This window comes from Equus quagga, chromosome 8 (genome assembly GCF_021613505.1).
Source record: "Equus quagga isolate Etosha38 chromosome 8, UCLA_HA_Equagga_1.0, whole genome shotgun sequence".
In the NCBI taxonomy this organism is placed as follows: Eukaryota; Metazoa; Chordata; class Mammalia; order Perissodactyla; family Equidae; genus Equus; species Equus quagga.
The window spans coordinates 117,645,743-117,663,343 of record NC_060274.1 but is presented as its reverse complement, the minus strand read 5'-3'; the positions used below and the strand labels follow the sequence as shown (position 1 = coordinate 117,663,343).

General features: G+C 48.7%; 1 protein-coding gene across 1 annotated transcript in view; it reads right to left on the bottom strand.

The window, feature by feature from the left end:
- TBXAS1 (thromboxane A synthase 1) overlaps window positions 1-17,601 on the bottom strand; it is a 143,908-nt gene that overhangs the window by 4,915 nt on the left and 121,392 nt on the right. The window contains exons 10-11 of the mRNA XM_046668769.1: window positions 5,056-5,147; window positions 1,142-1,279 (exon numbers count right to left, since the gene is read on the bottom strand). Of these exons, the coding sequence (XP_046524725.1) occupies window positions 1,142-1,279; window positions 5,056-5,147 (230 nt within the window). The remainder of the gene's footprint in view (window positions 1-1,141; window positions 1,280-5,055; window positions 5,148-17,601) is intronic.

The following is a 17,601-nucleotide window of genomic DNA, read 5'->3' as shown; positions in this document are numbered from 1 at the left end:
ACCGCCCTCACCTGCGCCCAGGGCTCCAACTTCCCCGTTGGCCAGAGGGTGACACCCGCCATCGCCATCACCAGCTTGCAAAGCAGAGTCCCCGGGCACCTGCCCCCCCTGGAGGCCATGTCCTGCCAGTTTGTCTCTCGATGCTATGCGGGGCAGCCGTCTCCCCTGCCCGCACTGGCCTTCTGGTTCAAGCAGTGAAACTCGAACCGTTGGGGGTTGCTATATATGAACCGCTGGGAGGAATTGCCGCTTCTGCTGTCAAATGGCAGCATTTGCCACGTGTTTTCGGTGACAGTAAAGCTAGGTGACAACCACTGTTTTGTAATAGCCAGCTCACTTCTTACTACCTCTGGACTTTTCAGTGCCCAAGGAGCCCTTGACCTACCCTTTTCAATATCATACTAATGCGCTTTTTGTTTTCGAAGGTCGCGCAGGAAGCCCTGCAGTGTTTATAGCGCTTGATCTTTCCCGTATTTCCAGGAGCTGCTGCGCAAAGGAATATTATTTATCTAGGTTCCACTGCCCGTGGTTTCCCAGTGACCGGGTTGTAGAGTTGGGGCTGGTTCCACAGGAAGTTGGAGGCACCAAAGGTGGAAACACAGCTGCTGCCTGGCTGGCCCTCTCCTTGCCAGAGCACGCGAGGAAGGGATATACATGGATTCTGATGAGAAGGGGCTGTGAATACCTGCTCGGACATTTTCAATTGGGAGCCTAGACAATAGACCAAATCCATGTAGGGGACCGGAGGGGGGATCCAGGTTGCCCATGTTGGCCTATCTGGATCTCTGAGAAATTTAGGCAATACTCCTGTTTTGGAAAAGGTGCCAATTTTTAAAAAAGGAAATGATGTTTTGTTACTTTCTAGTGCACACCCCAAATACAATCCCGTGTTCTGTTTCTTGGCTTGAACAAACAGAGGACACCCATTTGAAATGTCCTTGTTACTTGCATGTAGTGCTGCTGAAATGCTAAATCTCTGGATTCCCTCGGGGCTTTTTAAAATGGTACAATTGTTCCCTTCAGAAATTATGCCTTGCGAAGGTCTGATTGCCGTGACTTTTGAGTTTTGAGGACAACTTTACTAAATCTGGTGGCCACCTCCAATCCCCCTCCGTGGCCCATTCGAAGAGCCAGTGCTCACCTCTCGGGGTCGAAGGCCTCGGGGCGCGGCCAGTGCTCGGGGTCGTGGTGCAGCGCGCCCACGGCTGTCTCTATCACGGTGCCCGCGGGGATGCGCTGCCCCAGCAGCTCACAGTCCTGCACCGCCTCCCGTGTGAACCTGCGGGGACACACGGGTCACCCCCACCTTGATGCAGAGCAGAGACGAGGAGAGCTCACAATGTGGTGGGGCAGATGGAGTCTGAGTCTGAAGTGTGGAATGCAGCTTGAGACAGAGGGACAGGAGGCCCCCACCAGCTTCCCAGGGTGACCCGGATGGTGACCAAGCCCCACCCCATTAACTGCCCAAGACCCTGCAGTCTCTAGACTTTTAGACTCGCTTGGCCCTCAGTGAAAAGGCATTCGTCCATCCCTTGGTCCATCCATGCATCAAGCCTGAAGGGCCATCGTATGCCTGGCATTGGGGGCGCACAGGTGCCTTTGAAGGCCTTACTTCTGGCCGGGGCTTGCTTCCCTGGCCGCTCTGGTCTTCCCGGCCACAGTCAAGCCTCTTTAAACTGCCCTCACCGCCCCCCCCCCCCCCCCCCCCACCGCTTTACCTCAAGGAAATTTGGGTGAAAACCTGTTCCCCACTCATTGTCTGCATCACCATGGATAACTTCTAATAGAGAGGAAAATCTCTGGTCGGATTGTTTATTTTCCAAATGGCCATGGAATAATCCCATTTGTGTTTTATTTTTAAAGGCTAGACTATATATGTTTGCATATGAATATAAAATTTCTGGAAGAATATCTAAACTCAGACCATTGTCTCCCCTAAGGGATGGGACTGGGGTGGAGGATAGCAGGGGACCAAGGGTATCAACTTTTTCTTTGGATCCTTCTGTATTGTTTGATGGGTTTCTTTTGTTTTTTGGGGTTTTTTTTAAGTATAAGCATATCATTTTGGTAAAATAAATAATTATTTTAAAGATCAAAAATAATCTATGCTGGCTTTTACTTTAAGCTGCAGGACTGGGCTTCCCTAAATATCTTAGGGGAGATAAAATTATTACACTAATTACCATTATACCCTGTTCCCACTTGTAAAAGAAATTAAGAGCAACCCATGGGTCCTTGCAGCATTCGTCACTCTGTTAGGAACCTTTCGTGTAACAGTCAGGAACGTGAAAGGCCGGGGCTGTAGGACCGCCATTCAGATCCCAACCTATTAACGCAGTTAATCTGTGCGTGGGGCTGGCAGCAAAACCCCAGTGCTCAAATCAGAGCAGGCAGCTGGGGGGTCTGAGTTCACAACCTCAGTTCTAAAGGGATCAACCAAGGCTAGGCCTGACATCCCTTCTTTCCCATTTTTTGCTGGATAGATTGGTCCTGGATGCCAGACCCCCTGAAAGCCGGAAGGGGAAGGGCAGACACTTCCCTTCTGTGCGTGGCTGGGCTGAATACAAGACCAGAAAAATCTGCTGAATTATGCTGCACCGAATCCTGATTCACATTAATAACACTTCAACAGGAATTGTGGTTTCCACGAGGGCCATTCTGAGTTTTCTTTTATGGATAAGACTGTCAGTCAAGCTGTGTCAAGGCTTGGGAGAATCCAACAGGCTTTTCTGAGATTAAAGTCATGACAGAATAAAATAAAAAATAGAATAAAATAAATTAAAACAATAAAATCCTCACTTTCTCTCTATTCCCCCCCAAATCCTATGAGTGGGCTGAAGCAAATTGGCCTCCTGTCTGGGTGAGAATCCTGATGGCTTGCCTCTCTCACTTCTGTTGTTTGATACCAAAATCAGCACAGCTGATATGATTGAAAATACCAGTGGAGCAGATGCTGAGGGAGGTGAGGCCCGGGAGAGCGTGGCTTGCCCAATCCTGGAGCTGCGTTCGCCTGGGAGCTTGGCACTCCTTGCTCTTCGCCTCGTACCTTAGACAGCACGCTGCTTAGAGGGTATGGCGTGTCCACACACTGTCTCCCATGAGTCTCCTCCACCGCTTCTGCGGGGCAGGCGGAGCAGGCGTGCGTGCCCACTGAACACACAGGAAACAGCAGCACAGCACAGCACGGAACTCACCAAGGGTCACACAGCAAACTAAAGCAGGGCCGAGACTGTCTTGCTTTCTGTCTAGACCCATTCCTTCATCATCTAGCACTGGAACTACAGTGACTTCATGAGGGAATTCTAATAAATTCATCCAGGTTCTCTAGTTTCTGTCTGCCCTCGAGTGAGATCACCAGCCTCCTGCTTCCCCAGAGCAGTGCCTTCGCGGCCTGCCTTTTCTACGGTGCTGGTTATGAAGTGTCTGAGGGAGAACTGGCTGCAGCATTTGGTGTTGAAGAGTCTCTCCACTTTGTCACTCGACACGTCATCTATACAAGGTCTCATGTGGTGAATTCTTGATTGAGTTTAGATCCAGGAAAGCATGTGTCTTTGAGCAGTTTCTACACTTTCCTCCCACTAGACAGCACAACGGCTTGGCTCAGCTGGTTTCCCTCTCTGCCAGGAGCCTCAGCCACCAACTGGGGCCTGACCCCAGCTATCGGCCATCTCTGGGGGCCCATGAAGGCTTCTTCCCTTTAGATGGCCTTTGTGCTGTTTATCACTGAATGACTTATTTTGAACTTCATTTTAACATGTATAGCAGCTGCCCACAGTTCCCTTGGAAGGAAGCTGGTTATAAATCATTTAAAAACAAGAACTGGATGACAGTTTGCTCTGCAGCTCCCCAGGAAATCTGGGAGCACCCGCAGTCAGGCTTCCTGGTGGCGTCCGGAGAGCCACAACGCAAGCCCTGGCCCCGCCGGCTCCTCCCAGACCAGGAGACCAGGACGGTGTAGACCTGAGATGATGTAATTTGACTCACGCTCCTGGAATTCTCTATATTCGCTCTGGGTCTGAACATTTTGGGCAGTATCTACAGTCACACTTTCTGTGATGTTTTTGTTTTGGTATATAATTTTGAGATACCTTCAAATCATCCACATTTTCTCTTGTAAAATGGCAAAAAGTATCTCCATATGGTTTATGTGGTATATTAATTTATAGAAATGCAGAGTGGAATTTATGATACACAGTTCAGTGCTTTGTGTTGCTTCTGTTTCTGGAGCCTGAAATCTGGCCACTGTTTCACTCTCTAAGGACCCGAGTTCAGATCCCATGCTCTGTGGGATGCCTCGTTTCAGGGGAGTTTGAAGGAAGCAGAAGAGCTGATTCTTGCTCTCGAGGCACTTACGGGTTGGTGTGACTGGATGTGCATTGGTGAAATGTTGCAGAGCAGTTGAAAAGTGTCCAAAAATAGACAATGAAGCATAGTTAGTTAGAGCGAAAAGTGCTGGGAGAGGAGAGGCAAGGAGGAAGAGGCGAGGCGTGGCCAAGTCAGATGCCTGGAGTGCTGAGTCTTGGCAGAATTCAGAGGACTGAGAATGGGCAGGTGTGGGCTGTTGGAGAGCAGAGAGGAACCTCCCAGGCCTTGAATGGTGCCCCTGCTGGACTGTCAGCTGCATGGGCCGAGGTTTTATCTGTTTTGTACATGGCTGATTTCTCAGTGCTTGGCACAGAGTAGATGCTCAATAAATAGTTGCTGAATGAATGAATGAACGGGCACGGGGAATGGCAGAAGCCATCTATGGCTAGAAGGCCAAAGAGATTGGCTTGGGTTGGGGAGGAAGGTCATGTTAAGAAAAGACCAGTGGCGCCTTGAGAAGGTGAACATATAGGAAAATGGGCCAGATGTTTACTGCTCTGGTTACTATATGGAAGGCCTTATGTCCAGTGCCCCAGGGGACACAAAGAAGCCAAGACCTTGCCCTCCAGGAGCTTGAGTCCAGCATTAGTGACAACATAGGTGGTGACAGACTGAGGACCAGCAAGTCCCCCAAGCAATGATGCTGAAGGGACCCTGGGGTGCAGGGCAGGGCAGGGGCTGTGTGCATACCTGAAAGCTGGGGGGTACATCCTCAAGGTCTCTCTGATCACCATGTCCAGGTAGGGCAGTCCTTCCTGGAGGCTGCAGTACTCCGGGGCCGTCTGATGGAGGGGTGGTGACAAAGGAAGAATGTCGGGTTAGCCCCAGTCACACAGCATTCTCTCTTCCCTTAACTTCAGAGTCCTGCTCTGACTTCAGCAAACACTCAAATGGAGACCCCGCAAATTGGAAAGTCGATGCTACCCCAATTGTCTTCGATTAGCACTGCACGTATTCTGTTGCGCTGAAGTTTCACGATGTTCTATGTTCCTGAAGACAAGCAGGCCTGGCCTGGGACTTGGGGGTAGTTGAGTGTCACAGAGAAGTTGGGTTATAAAACAGCGCTGGCATTTATTGATGGCTGATGATGCGCAGGCTACAAACAGACACTACCTTATTTAATCTTCCTGGCAAACCAGTGAGACAGCTCTCCCCCATCTCTTAGAGGAGGAAACTGAGACTCAGAGAGGTGGTCTCATAGGTAGTAATTGGTACATTGTCAAGTTAAAAGACAAATAGTAAAATAACACAAAAAGGTTTGCAATGTCTATAAAGGATCAATGGTAACAAAAAACCAAAGAGCTATGATAAATCAGTAAGGAAAGAAACACGTTAGAGAAATGATCAAAGGAGATGAAGAGGCAAAACACAGAAGTATGAGTTGTCAGGATGAAGGATACAGATGAAAACGATGAGGTTCTATTTTTCACCCATCACATTAGGAAAAGTTGGAAAATATTGATTAGATGCCAGGGGGTGAAGGTGTGGGGACAACGGTACTCTGTGTTGGGGACCCTAACATGCCCTGGACGACTTCCACTGGAGTGACACTGTCGCCCTCCAGCCCTCACCCCGAGGCAAGAGGAGGAGGGACTTATCTGCTGGTGAGCTGGGGAGCAGGATGTGGGGAGATGGCCGAGGGAGGGGTTATGGAGGCTTGTTTGCCGGTTTCCCTGAGGAAGGACTTTCCCCAAATACCCAGGGCCTCTCACCCACTCCCTACAGAGCTGGAGTGAGTTACCTGATTGGCTGGTGTGACAGGCTCGTCTTTTTCAATTAGGTAATGCTAATCCCAGAGGAGTCCTCAATCTGGGGGGATTTGCTCTCTTCCGTCCTCCCCTCCCAGAGCAGCAGGGGGCAGCTCTCGAGGGTAGTCCCTTCTGCAGCCTCTTGCTCTCCGTGGATGGGCTCCCTGTGGTCTTGCTCCGCCTGCAGGGAGCCATTCACAAGCCTGCAGCTGACTGTGTGGCCGACTGGCGTTGGATCCCAACCAGTGGTTCTCAAGGAGAGCTCCCTGGATCAGCAACATCAGGGACACCTTGGAAATGCGGATCCTTGGGCCGAACCACAGAACAGAAACTCTGGGGTGGGTCTCGGCAAGCCCTCCTGGTGAGGGAGGGGACCATGCTGGCAAGAGCATGCAGACAGCCCCTGTCAGGGGCTGAGCTTAGTTTGCTTAAGGAAGATAACAAGGCCAGGTGCCTGGAGAACAAGGACAGAGGGGATGGAGGTTGGGGGTGGAGGGGGAAAGGATGGTGTCAGGGGCCAGGACACATGACGTCTTGAAGTCCATGGTAAATATTTTAGCTAATCTATTATGGTACAGCCGTTCAATATAATGCAGCCATTTAATCATGTCCATAAAACATTGCTGAGGGGGCTGGCCCCGTGGCCGAGTGGTTAAGTTCGTGCGCTCCGCTGCAGGCGGCCCAGTGTTTCGTCGGTTCGAATCCTGGGCGCGGACATGGCACTGCTCGTCAGACCACGCTGAGGCAGCGTCCCACATGCCACAACTAGAGGAACCCACAACAAAGAATATACAACTATGTACCGGGGGGCTTTGGGGAGAAAAAGGAAAAAATAAAAACTTAAAAAAAAAAAAACATTGCTGAGTAAAAAAGTCAAGTTGCAGAAAATATATGTAGTTTAATGTCTGTGCATTTGGAGGGCAAGGGGGGTATTTTCCCTTTGTAATAACAAATGAAAACAACTTTTGGTTTTCCCAACTCTCTCCCATCTTCATTTCTGGGAACTGTTCCTTCAGACGGTTATTGCCCGACCCCACACTTCTACCTCCAGCCCCAGCCAGCAGGGCCAGCTCAGTCAGCACGCAGTCCGCGAAAAGGGCCCTGTGCTTGGGGTTTAACGCTCTGTGATTGCCATCTTGAGAGTCTTAATCATTTTATCTTTGAGTCTGTGTTTTTGGAAGTAGAGTCTGAAGGGACAGTGGAGCATGTGCTGGGGGCTTGGAGCCTCGCTCACACGTGGTCCCACCTTGGCTGCCCCCGCAGGATGAGTTCTCAGCTGCCTGCTCTCCTGTTCCTAGTGCCCTGGGCCTATCCCAGCCTCCCTTTGCCAGCCTTGCCCTCTGACCATGGTTGCCATCCACCCTCGGCGGGGGCCTGGGTGTAGGCACAGAGAGGGCAGGGACAGGATGCATGTACCCCAAAGCGTCTTGGGGTGAGCATGTTGGCGGCCATCCCTGCCCCAGGCTGGCAGCACCATGGTGTATGTTGTGGGACTGGCCCAGGTAAACCTCTGCCCACCTCTGGTCCAGGTAGCGAGTGTGTCCTGGCACAGAGGTTTAAAGATCTTTGGGGAGGGTCATATCCTACTGCGGATTTAGGGGGTGGGCCTATGGAAAGGGGAGACACCCGGCTCAACTTCCCTAGACTCTGCCCCAGGCTGGGTCACGTGCATGGGTTTGGTGGTGGCAAGAGGGACAGGGCCCCTGGGCACCAGTAAAGGACTGAGTCCCCCAGCCCATCCAGTATCCCCACACCAAAGGGAGGCACACCCTCACTTCTTCCCTCCAATCTTCAATAGCTTGGTTTGTGCTTCTCTCTTCTGGCCTTCGAGTCACAAAACACAAATTGTGTAATTTCCGTGATTCTGCATGTGAGCTAAATGTTCTGATATTAACATTTAAAACTGGCATTGCATGATCTAAAGATGAATGGTAAAATTCACGCCAACAATTTAAAATTTAGATTTTTCTTTACCTAGAATGACATTAAATAGAAAATGAAAAACACCACAACAAATCAAGAGATCTTGGAAGAAAGGAAGAACTTCTATACGTACCGTGAATGGCACTTTCCCCTGCTTTTTGAATTAGAGGCCCCATATTTTCATTTTGCATTGGGCCCAACAAATTTTGTAGTCGGCCTTGCAGGCCGCAGTTGATTGGCCCGAGAGTGGGCCTCTGACCCGAGGAGACCGATCTGAAAATTTGGATCTGGGGCAGAGAAAAAGGAATTTTTCTCCAGCAGGCGAAGCTGAACACAGGTGTCATGATCTGCTGGTGGCCATATTCTGCCGTGTGGATTGATGAGAGGAAACATCAGTTGGCCACGAGAAAGAAGAAATGAATTAGATGTGCAGAGAGAAGCAGAGGAAAAGGACAGAGAGAGACCGTTTCCCGGTGTCCCTAGGGTTCCAGTTCCTGTTTGCCATCTGCTCCTCGCAACAGCCCTGCGGTTGGCATCTCAGGGCCTTTCCGGCAAGTTCTCATTTTGGCCTAAGTTAGCAACAGCTGAATTCTGTTATCTGCAACCAAAGCAGTCTTAACAAATGCAGAAATGTAAAAAAAAAATAAGAAACGGTGGTACTGAGCACCAAAATATAGGACTATATCTCAAAAAGAAAAAGAAACCAGATCTGGAAGCAGTGTCCCTAACGGGTAAATGGTATTGGTTCCCCAAACAAGACTGCGTGGCTGGGAAGCTGTCAGCATCTGAAAGAAAACTTTTAAAAATAGGCTAAGGGAAATTTACATTATGAACTCGAAGTCTTCATTTGTTCTTTCCCTGGATGAGCTTTTTAATGTGCTTCTAAGCTTTTGGCTCAAGATACCCATGTAAAGATTGGCTTGGTCCAGCAGTTCTCTGCGTGGCCGAGCACCCGAAGCATCCGGAAGGCTTTTAATATACGCGGACGCTTGGACGCGGGGTTCGGTTGTTGGTCTGAGGTGGGGCCTGAGCACCTGTTGCTCATTTGAAGCCCCCGCCTGGCGGTTCTAATGGGCAGTCAGGGAGTGAGGCCACTGTGTTAGTCTTTCTGTCTGTCTGTGACCTCCCCAACGGAAGTGTGGACAGATGGGGTGGAGGGAGGCTCAGCCCTCCACGTTTTAATCGAACCCAGGAGAGGCAACTCTATGCAAGTCCCCATCCCAGCTACAGACCATTCACCCATTGGGACCTTGTTTTGCCGGCCTTTAGTTCTTTTAGGAAAATTGGGGACGAAGGGGTCCTAAGCCAGTCCCACCAGCAGAGGGCAGCAAGTGTATGGCAAATGGGGACCCCACAGCGAGGCTGGGCCCCTACTCAGAATCACAAGTCCTATCCAAAAGGACCTTAGACATGCTGAATCCAAATCCTTCACTATAGAGATGAGAAAACTGAGACCCATAGCGGAAAGCCTGCGAACCCAGAGTCACACAGATAGAACCTGGAGTAGAAAACCCAAACGTCCCTGTTCCTTCAGCAATCCCTCCAGGAACACCTCCTGCATGTCAGGTGCTGGGCTGGATGCTGGGGATCCAAAACCGATGAGGTCTCTGGTCTACGGGGAAACAGACCTCTAAGCAAACTTCTACTGAATGTGGAGTGTCTTATACACGGGCTCAGGCGGAGTGGGGAAAATAGCGCTGTTTGGGAGCTCACTCATTCAGCACACAGAGAGTTGGTGTGTGCCAGTGACCAGACTCTGTGCTAGGCACGGGGACCTGAATCTGAGATACACAGACCCTTCTCGCCCTCTTGGAGCCTACAGTCTGTCTCAGGATGCACATGAGTGGTGAGGGTTACAGAGAGGTGAGCACAGGTCCTGTGGGAGAACAGGCATCTGGGATGAGGAAGCCACGAGGAGGAAGTGATGTCGGAATTGAGATCTTTATGGTGAGTAAGAAGAAGCCAGTGAAAAGTGGGTGGGCTTGTTTGGATGCTGGTTCAAACAAACCAATCTAAAAAAAATATTATAAGTCAATCACGGGACCTTGAACCTTGACTGGATATTTGATGCTCTTAGGAAATGATGATGGTCCATTTTGGTTTTAGTATGAGGATGGGATAGTGGTCATATTTTAGAAAAGAGCCCTTTTCTTTTAGAGATATATAATGATATATATACAAATGACATGATATGACGTCTGGGATTTTTTTTAAAAACTGGAAGTCTGCTTGGCCTGGGGCGTCAAGAGAACCCGGGGGGGGGGGGGGCTGAGCAGAATATTCTCTTATTTCAAGTCAGGAAGCACTTGAAGTGTCTGTGTTTCCACAGGATAATGTTAGAAAGTGATCCCCAAGGGGTCGCCCTGGCTCTAGTTGCACAGGCCAAACTACTCAGAGTTAGAATTGGGATGGCTCTTAAAGTCACCCTTCCTGCCTCCCACCAATGAGGAAGGCCCTGCAGCCTCTCCCGGACCTTGGCCGTCATCAGGGCAGCCACCAGGTTCAGCCAGGGCTTCTGTCCTGGATCCATCGCCCAGCAGCCGTGACCTCAGGCCAGTCACCAAGGCAATGTCAACAGTCACCTGGTCTGTAAGTTGGGGTCATGACATTTCCCCACCCATCTCACAGGACAGGGCCGACAAGATGGTAAAGGTGAACGGTCTCTGGAAGCCAGAAGGTACCAGACAAACAGATAATGCCTCTGTTTGGACACATTTGCTGGCAGGAAGCTCATTCCATCATGAGGCCTTCTGTTGTATGGACTGAACTACGCTGTAAGGACGTGTCGAGGAAGACAGCAATTCTGACATCCTCAAGAATTTACTTCAGCTGGGACTTCATTCATAAAATAAGTAACAAAGTTGAAAATAAATAGTAAATGTTCATATTTAATATTGAGAGATATTGATTAAATGGTAAATATTTAGCTATTAAATATTGGGAAAAATGGAGATTAAAAAAATAAACTGAATCTTTGCCTTGTGGTTTACATCCTTAATCCAGATTTCCTGAATTTTCAGGGACACTTTTTCATCTATATTTGATTTTCGATGGGCAGTAACTTCTAATTTTATTTCTAAGGTTCTTGGTCTCTTAGTCTTTCTATCATATAGTTTGGAATCTGTAAAGCAATATTTAACTTCCATAGATAAACCTGATGGTGAAGGGAACTCTATGGAAAATCTATTGATAAATCTTTCTAAATAGGAAATAATACACCCTGTCCTATCAATCTCGCTTTGCTACATTTAGACTTTTGTGTCGCATTTTCTCTGAAAGTGACAAATATGATGTGGAGTATAAATGAGAAAAAGAAAATAAAAGTGTCATTGCTTTCAAAAAGAATTTTCCTGGAGATTCAGGGACTTAATAAGAAAATTAACATTTTCCTATTTTGCTAGAGGAAACAGAAGTGGGGGCGGCTTCAATTTTGTTCCTCCCGAGCGGTGGCAACAGCAGCATCGAATAGTATTGATAAGTGCCCACCCACATGTCGTTGGACTCGGCATTATATAAAGTGGGCTAAGTTGTGTCAGCCCTTGCCCTCTAGAAGCAGGGGACTTGAAATCCTTTAAGACCTGGCTTTCTAGCACAGGGACAGCCAGGGGCAACGCAGCCATAGGAAGAATAAAGATTCCCATTTGAGCTCATTCTCTGGGGAACATAGACTATAATATGAAGCCAAATTGTGGAAAATGTGGCAAGCTTCGCCTTGCCTTTTGCTCACCAGTGCAGAAGACGAGCTCCTCCCCTTGGGACCCATCTGGAAGATGAGCACTGAGTCCCCAGGGCGAGGCCTGAGCGGGGCCTGGGCTCCTCGCTGACCAGCTCTTTAGACTGGGGTGCCGGCCGAGCTCCTTTCAGCTCAGACTCTTCAGCTTTGAGATTCCACAGATGTGTCTGAGGGAGCTGTTTCAGGCTTGGAGTGAGAAGCAACGGGGGAGGGGGTGGGGGGGTTCCGAGGAGGGGAAGGGTCTTTCTATCAACATCGCTGGCTTGCCTAGCCAATGCCCAGAAAGTCTTACGTGCCAGCTTACAGAATGTGGCAGATTTAGACGTGCATACCATAGACATGCATCCATACCTTAGAAACGGTAATTAGGAGAGTGTATCCAGCATCTATTTATATCCACTTTAGAAGGAAAGAGACAGAACCCATCTCACTTAAGCACATGGATTATTCCAGGTGCTCTGGTTCTCTGAGGCCCAGGCCATTAAGGGATTAGGTGAGGAGATGTAATGAAAGAACATAAACCAGCCTGTGTGTGCACTCACACACACTCACCACCCCCCGCCACGGGTGTCAGCCCGCACCGCCGACGGCCCTGGGTTGAGCTTTATTGATAGCGCTGACCCTCTGCGGGGATTCCCGTCTTCAGACATCTCTGATAGTGCTACTTCACCTCCTGCGGTGCCTTGCTGCCTGCCAAGGATTTTTCCATCCACCACATCATTTGGTCCTCACAGCTGCACTGTGAGGTAGGTAGGGCAGTGTTTGTTGCCTATTTTATAGATAAGACAAACAGAGATTCAGAGAGGTTAATGACTTGTCCAAGGTCACACAGCTAGTAAATGGCAGCATCAGAACTAAATCCGGATCTTCAAATTCCAAGGGTTTTCCATCATGCCGTGCTGCCTAGGCCTCCCTCCCTCTCTCTTTCTTCCCTCCCTTCCTGCCTTTCTTCCTTCTTTGCCTTTTGTACATTTTATGGAAGAATAACATGCATACAGAAAAATGTAACAAACAAAAGTGTAGAGCTTAATGAATTTTCACGAAGTAAGCACGCCTGTAACCAGCGTCCAGATGGACACACAAAACACTTCCAGCACTTTTGAAGCGCCCCCATGAACCCTTCCAGTTGCAGCCTGTGCAGGAGTAACCATTGTCCTGACTTATAACACAAGAGATGACTTTTGCCTTTTTTAAAACTTCCTATAAATGGATGGGGCCAGCCCAGTGGCATAGTGGTGTAGTGGTTAAATCGTGTGCTCCCCTTTGGTGGCCCCAGGTTCACAGGTTTGGATCCCAGGCACAGACCTAGCTCTGCTTGTCAAGCCATGCTGTGGTGGCATCCCACATAAAATAGAGGAAGATTGGCACAGATGTTAGCTCAGCGACAATCTTCCTCAAGCACAAAGAGGAAGCTTGGTCACAGATGTTAACTCAGGGCTGATCTTTCTCACAAAGAAACAAACAATGACAAAAACCTTTCCATAAATGGATATGCAGTACGTAGCCTTTTGCATCTGCCTTCTTGTGTTCAGTATTGTGTCTCTGAGGTTCATCCATGGTGTGCTGTGGAGTTGTGGTGTGTCTCTTCTCATTGTGTGGTGCTCCGCAATCTATGCATCCTTTCAACTGTGGATAGACACTGAGTTGTTCCCAGTTTGGGGGCCTTTCTGAATAAGAGCGAGCATTCTTGTATGTGGCTTTTGGTGAACATATGTGCACATTTCCGTTGAGTGTATACCTGAGCATGGGCTTGCTGGGTCCTGAGGGATGTGTATGGTCAGCTTTAGTAGATATTGTGAACAGTTTTACAAATTGGTTGTATATACTGCCTAAAATTTTAACAGCACATCAGTTAAAAAGCAGCTTGTTGACATCCCTGCCCCTCTATTTACTGTCTCTGTGGTTTCCTCCCCTCTTCCCTCTGTCTGCCCCCTCCAACATGCCGAAATCTAACTACCATCTCTATTCCAGGAAAGGTCGAGAGGAAAAATAGTGTATTATTTTGGGAGCAGAGTTATTTATTCCTATAGTGTGTATGTTGGGGACTGGGTAGGAAGAAACAAGACACATTTAATTACCTAATTTAAAAAAATTGTCCTAATTTTCAGACACTAGCACTCATAAGCATAAAACACATTCCAAAATCAACTAGATTTGATTCTTGGAGTTGTCTGCTGTCTTGCAATATTTAGGATTCTGTTCTCTCCATAAGCATGGATCATTCACAGTTGACTGTATATGAGGTTTAAAGACATAAGCCCCTAAGTGAATGATGGGTAGATCACCCAGCCCACTTTTTCCTCACTGGGGAGAGGGCATTGCATTTAATTTGCAGAGAAATTCTTTTTGTTCACTCTCTCCCAATAGGCATTGAGTACCTGACGTGCACTTAGCAGAGTTGAAGGGGGAGGGGAGAGGAGATAAGATACAGTCGCATACCATACAACTTATTATGTACTTGGGAAACCATTACTTATTCATTCAAATATTTGTTATTATGATAATAGGGAGCCACTGAAGGTTTTTTATGAGTAGAGGTAACATACTGAAAATGGTAGTTTGTGATCTGACAATGACATGTAGGATAGATAGTTGGATGAATTGGGAAATAAGGCAATAAGATAGGAGACTATTGCAACAGTCCAGGCAAAAGTGGTGGGCTCCCACTACAGTGTCAGCTGTCAGAACGGAAAAAGAGGTTGAGAGAGCAATATAAGCAATGACTCTCCACTTTGGCTGCTCCCTACTGATGCCAGGGCCCCACTGCAAAATATTCAGAATTGATTGGTCTGGATCAGGGTTCAAGAATTGGTATTGTCGTAAAAGCTCTCTAGGAGATTCTCACGTGCGGCCTGGATGTAGAGTCATTGTAATAAAGGAAGACTTGCCAGGGGAGCTCAGTCTTTGAATACAAGAGCTCAGGGAGTAAAGAGATAACAGCAATTTCTAGGTTTCATTCCTGCGTGGCTAGAAGAAAGACGAAAACAAGACCAACCTGGGTGGGCTGCTCAGCTTTGGCAGGGTATGTTGGGGGACCCAGGGGGAAATGGTGTCCGGTTCAGCCCACAGAGGTAGATGAGTCCTCTGGGATGGGAGTAGGAAAGAGAAGCGTGATGCTGAGGCCTGAACCATAAGGACTGCCCAGGGAAAGGTGGCAGAGAGAGTGGGAAGGAAGGGTCCCTGGACAGTGTCTCCGATCTCCTGGATACGTCCGAGGAGATTAAGGACTCAGTCAGCTAGGGGAGGGAGGTGAGGCCAAAGCCAGCATCAGTGGAGCTAAAGGATGAGCAGAGAGAGGATGGAGAGAGAGGGAGTGAGGTGGGACTGACATGCCACTTCTATGAAGCACACTGCAAGAATGTGGAGAACAGAGCAAACCAAGGGGAGAGATGAGGGCATCGTCACATGTCTGAGCAGCAGGCATACGACAAAGGAAAAGGATGTGCTGCTTCCATAGTTACTGAGGGCAGCCCCAGGGCCAACGCTAAGTCCTAGAGAGAAAGATTTTGACTCAATATAGGGAAGGATTTTCAAATGACTAGAACTTAATGAATTGGGCGAGTCCCATGCCCACTGGAGATTTTCAAAAGCCATTATTGAGCATCTGAAAGGGTGGCTGTGGGACATTCATGGATCCCTCATCAACAAGAGATGGACGTGGGCAACCCCATGGTGCCATCCACATCTGGGAAGGTCTGATGCATCAGGACCATCCCCCATCCACCCAGGGACAGCCTGTGACATCAGCTGATCCCAGGTCACTCTACCAGGCCAAGTAAATGTCACGTGAAGGTGGAGAGTGATCAACTTGCTCTATTTAGTCCCCCACCGCAGCCCTCACATTCCCATCCCTCATTCCTGTGTGCATCTCACTGATAATTCAGTCTAAAAGTCGGAGCCCAGGTCACTTTCTGTTTGGGGAAATGGTAAACAAAGATAAGAGCTTTAAGCACTGGAATTTATTTTTTATCCACTTGGCCTAAAAGCAACTGCATGTTAAATTTAGAAGGCTGCTTGCAGACCCCTCGCCGCCCTCCTGTTTCCTTCCCCCTCTTTACCGCCCATGCTTAGCATGCGGTCTCGCTGACCACATGAATCTGAAACGCTTTGGTAAAGCCCAGGAGTCTTTAGGGGCTGCTTGCCTGGATGTTTATAAAAACGTATCACCCGAGGGCCTGGGAGAAGGGGACGTTTCCTCAGATAGCCGGCCCTGCTCACCATTCCAGCAGCAGCAATCTCTATCCAAATATTTACCCAAACACCCTCCCCGGACAGGGCCCTGGTGCTTTGGTCTCCTCTTGTCGTAGGTGAGACGTTCCCCAGGGAAGCAGCCGCATTTGCCGCAGACCACCTCACAATTTATTTACAAAGGTCTCCCCCACGCCTGGGAATCTATAATTGAACAGCTCTCTTTTCTATGTAGGTTAAATCCCTTTGCAACCAACTCCAAGAACCTGTAGAAATCCTTTTGTGGGCCTGGAATGCTGTTGTATTGAATATTGTTGGAAATAAATGAGCCATTGTCTGGCTGAGAATTTTCTGGTGAGATAGAGATCTCCACTGTGATGCGATTTATTGAAGCAGGATTGTTTTTTTTCCAGCTCATTTTAAATTCCCTCTTGCCTGCTCAGTCCATTTTCACATCTCAGGATAAAAGTGGGGAGGGCTGGGCCCAAGCGGAAGAAACATGAAAATAAAAATCTCCTTTGCCGAAGAACAATGTCCAGAGGCCCAAATGGCGTCTGCTACCAGATTTTGACGAGTGCCGGGAAGTGAGGCACCGCTGTTGGCCAGGTTAGGGGAAGGAGTCGGACCACTGCTCCCAGCTGGCCTGTGACTGGGAGGTCAGTCACAGTACGATAGAAAGAATAGCACGGGGTCAGAAGTTACATGAGTTCACCCTCCCGTTGTCCAGATGAGGACCCACGGCCCAGAGAGCTGACCTGGCTCGCCCTCACAGAAATTCTCACTTATTACACAGAAATGCTAACTTATTCCTCTTTTTTTTTAGAAAATAATTCCATTAAGCCAGCTAAACTTTAAAATATTCCCAACTCTAGTTAAGAGTAAGCTTTGGAAGTTAAAAAAAAAGTCTAAAGAGCAATTCACTGTTTTTCTCTTTGATAATTAACTCCCGAGATTTTGAATTTCATGATCGGCAGGCAGAATTGTAATCGGAAGAGCGGAGATGTGGAATTTGTCAGATGGAGCTGGAAGACACTGGGCAGATTATTGAGGCTCACCAAGATTCGGTTTGCTCGCCTCTACGGCGGGGAGAAATCATATCTTGAAGGGCGGTGGTGAGGATTCCTCGTAAAGAGCCACAGGGGGCTTTTCTTAAGAAGCTCTGTTTGTAAGTCTTCTGCTTTGAGACATGACATGAGGAGCATAAGTATCGAATCTATTTCTGAAAGTGCTGTCTAGAGACTCTGTGAGTCCATGGTAGCTGCAGGCATGCGGTCATCCCAGGAGAGACAGAAACAATTGTGCCAATGAGAATTAAGAATTCAGTTGGGGCCGCCTGGGGGAGATGCTGGTGAGAAGTCCCCTCTCCTGTCATCAGAGGAAGGTGGAAGATGCTGGAAGAAAAACCCTAGACGATGTGGCGGGGGCTGCAGCTGAGCTACTGCTGGTCCTCAGAGACCTGCCTCAACTCTGCTCCACTCCTGGGGCAAGAACGAGCTCAGGGCCACCCGGCCACAGCCAGACCCAGGCCAGCCTGAAAGCATGGTGTCTACCCCGCCACTTGGGGCCCAGGCACAGCCTTTCCTGGAGCCGGGGTGGGGATGGCCGGGGTGGGCCACACTGTGAACCCCCTGCATTACTCAGTGC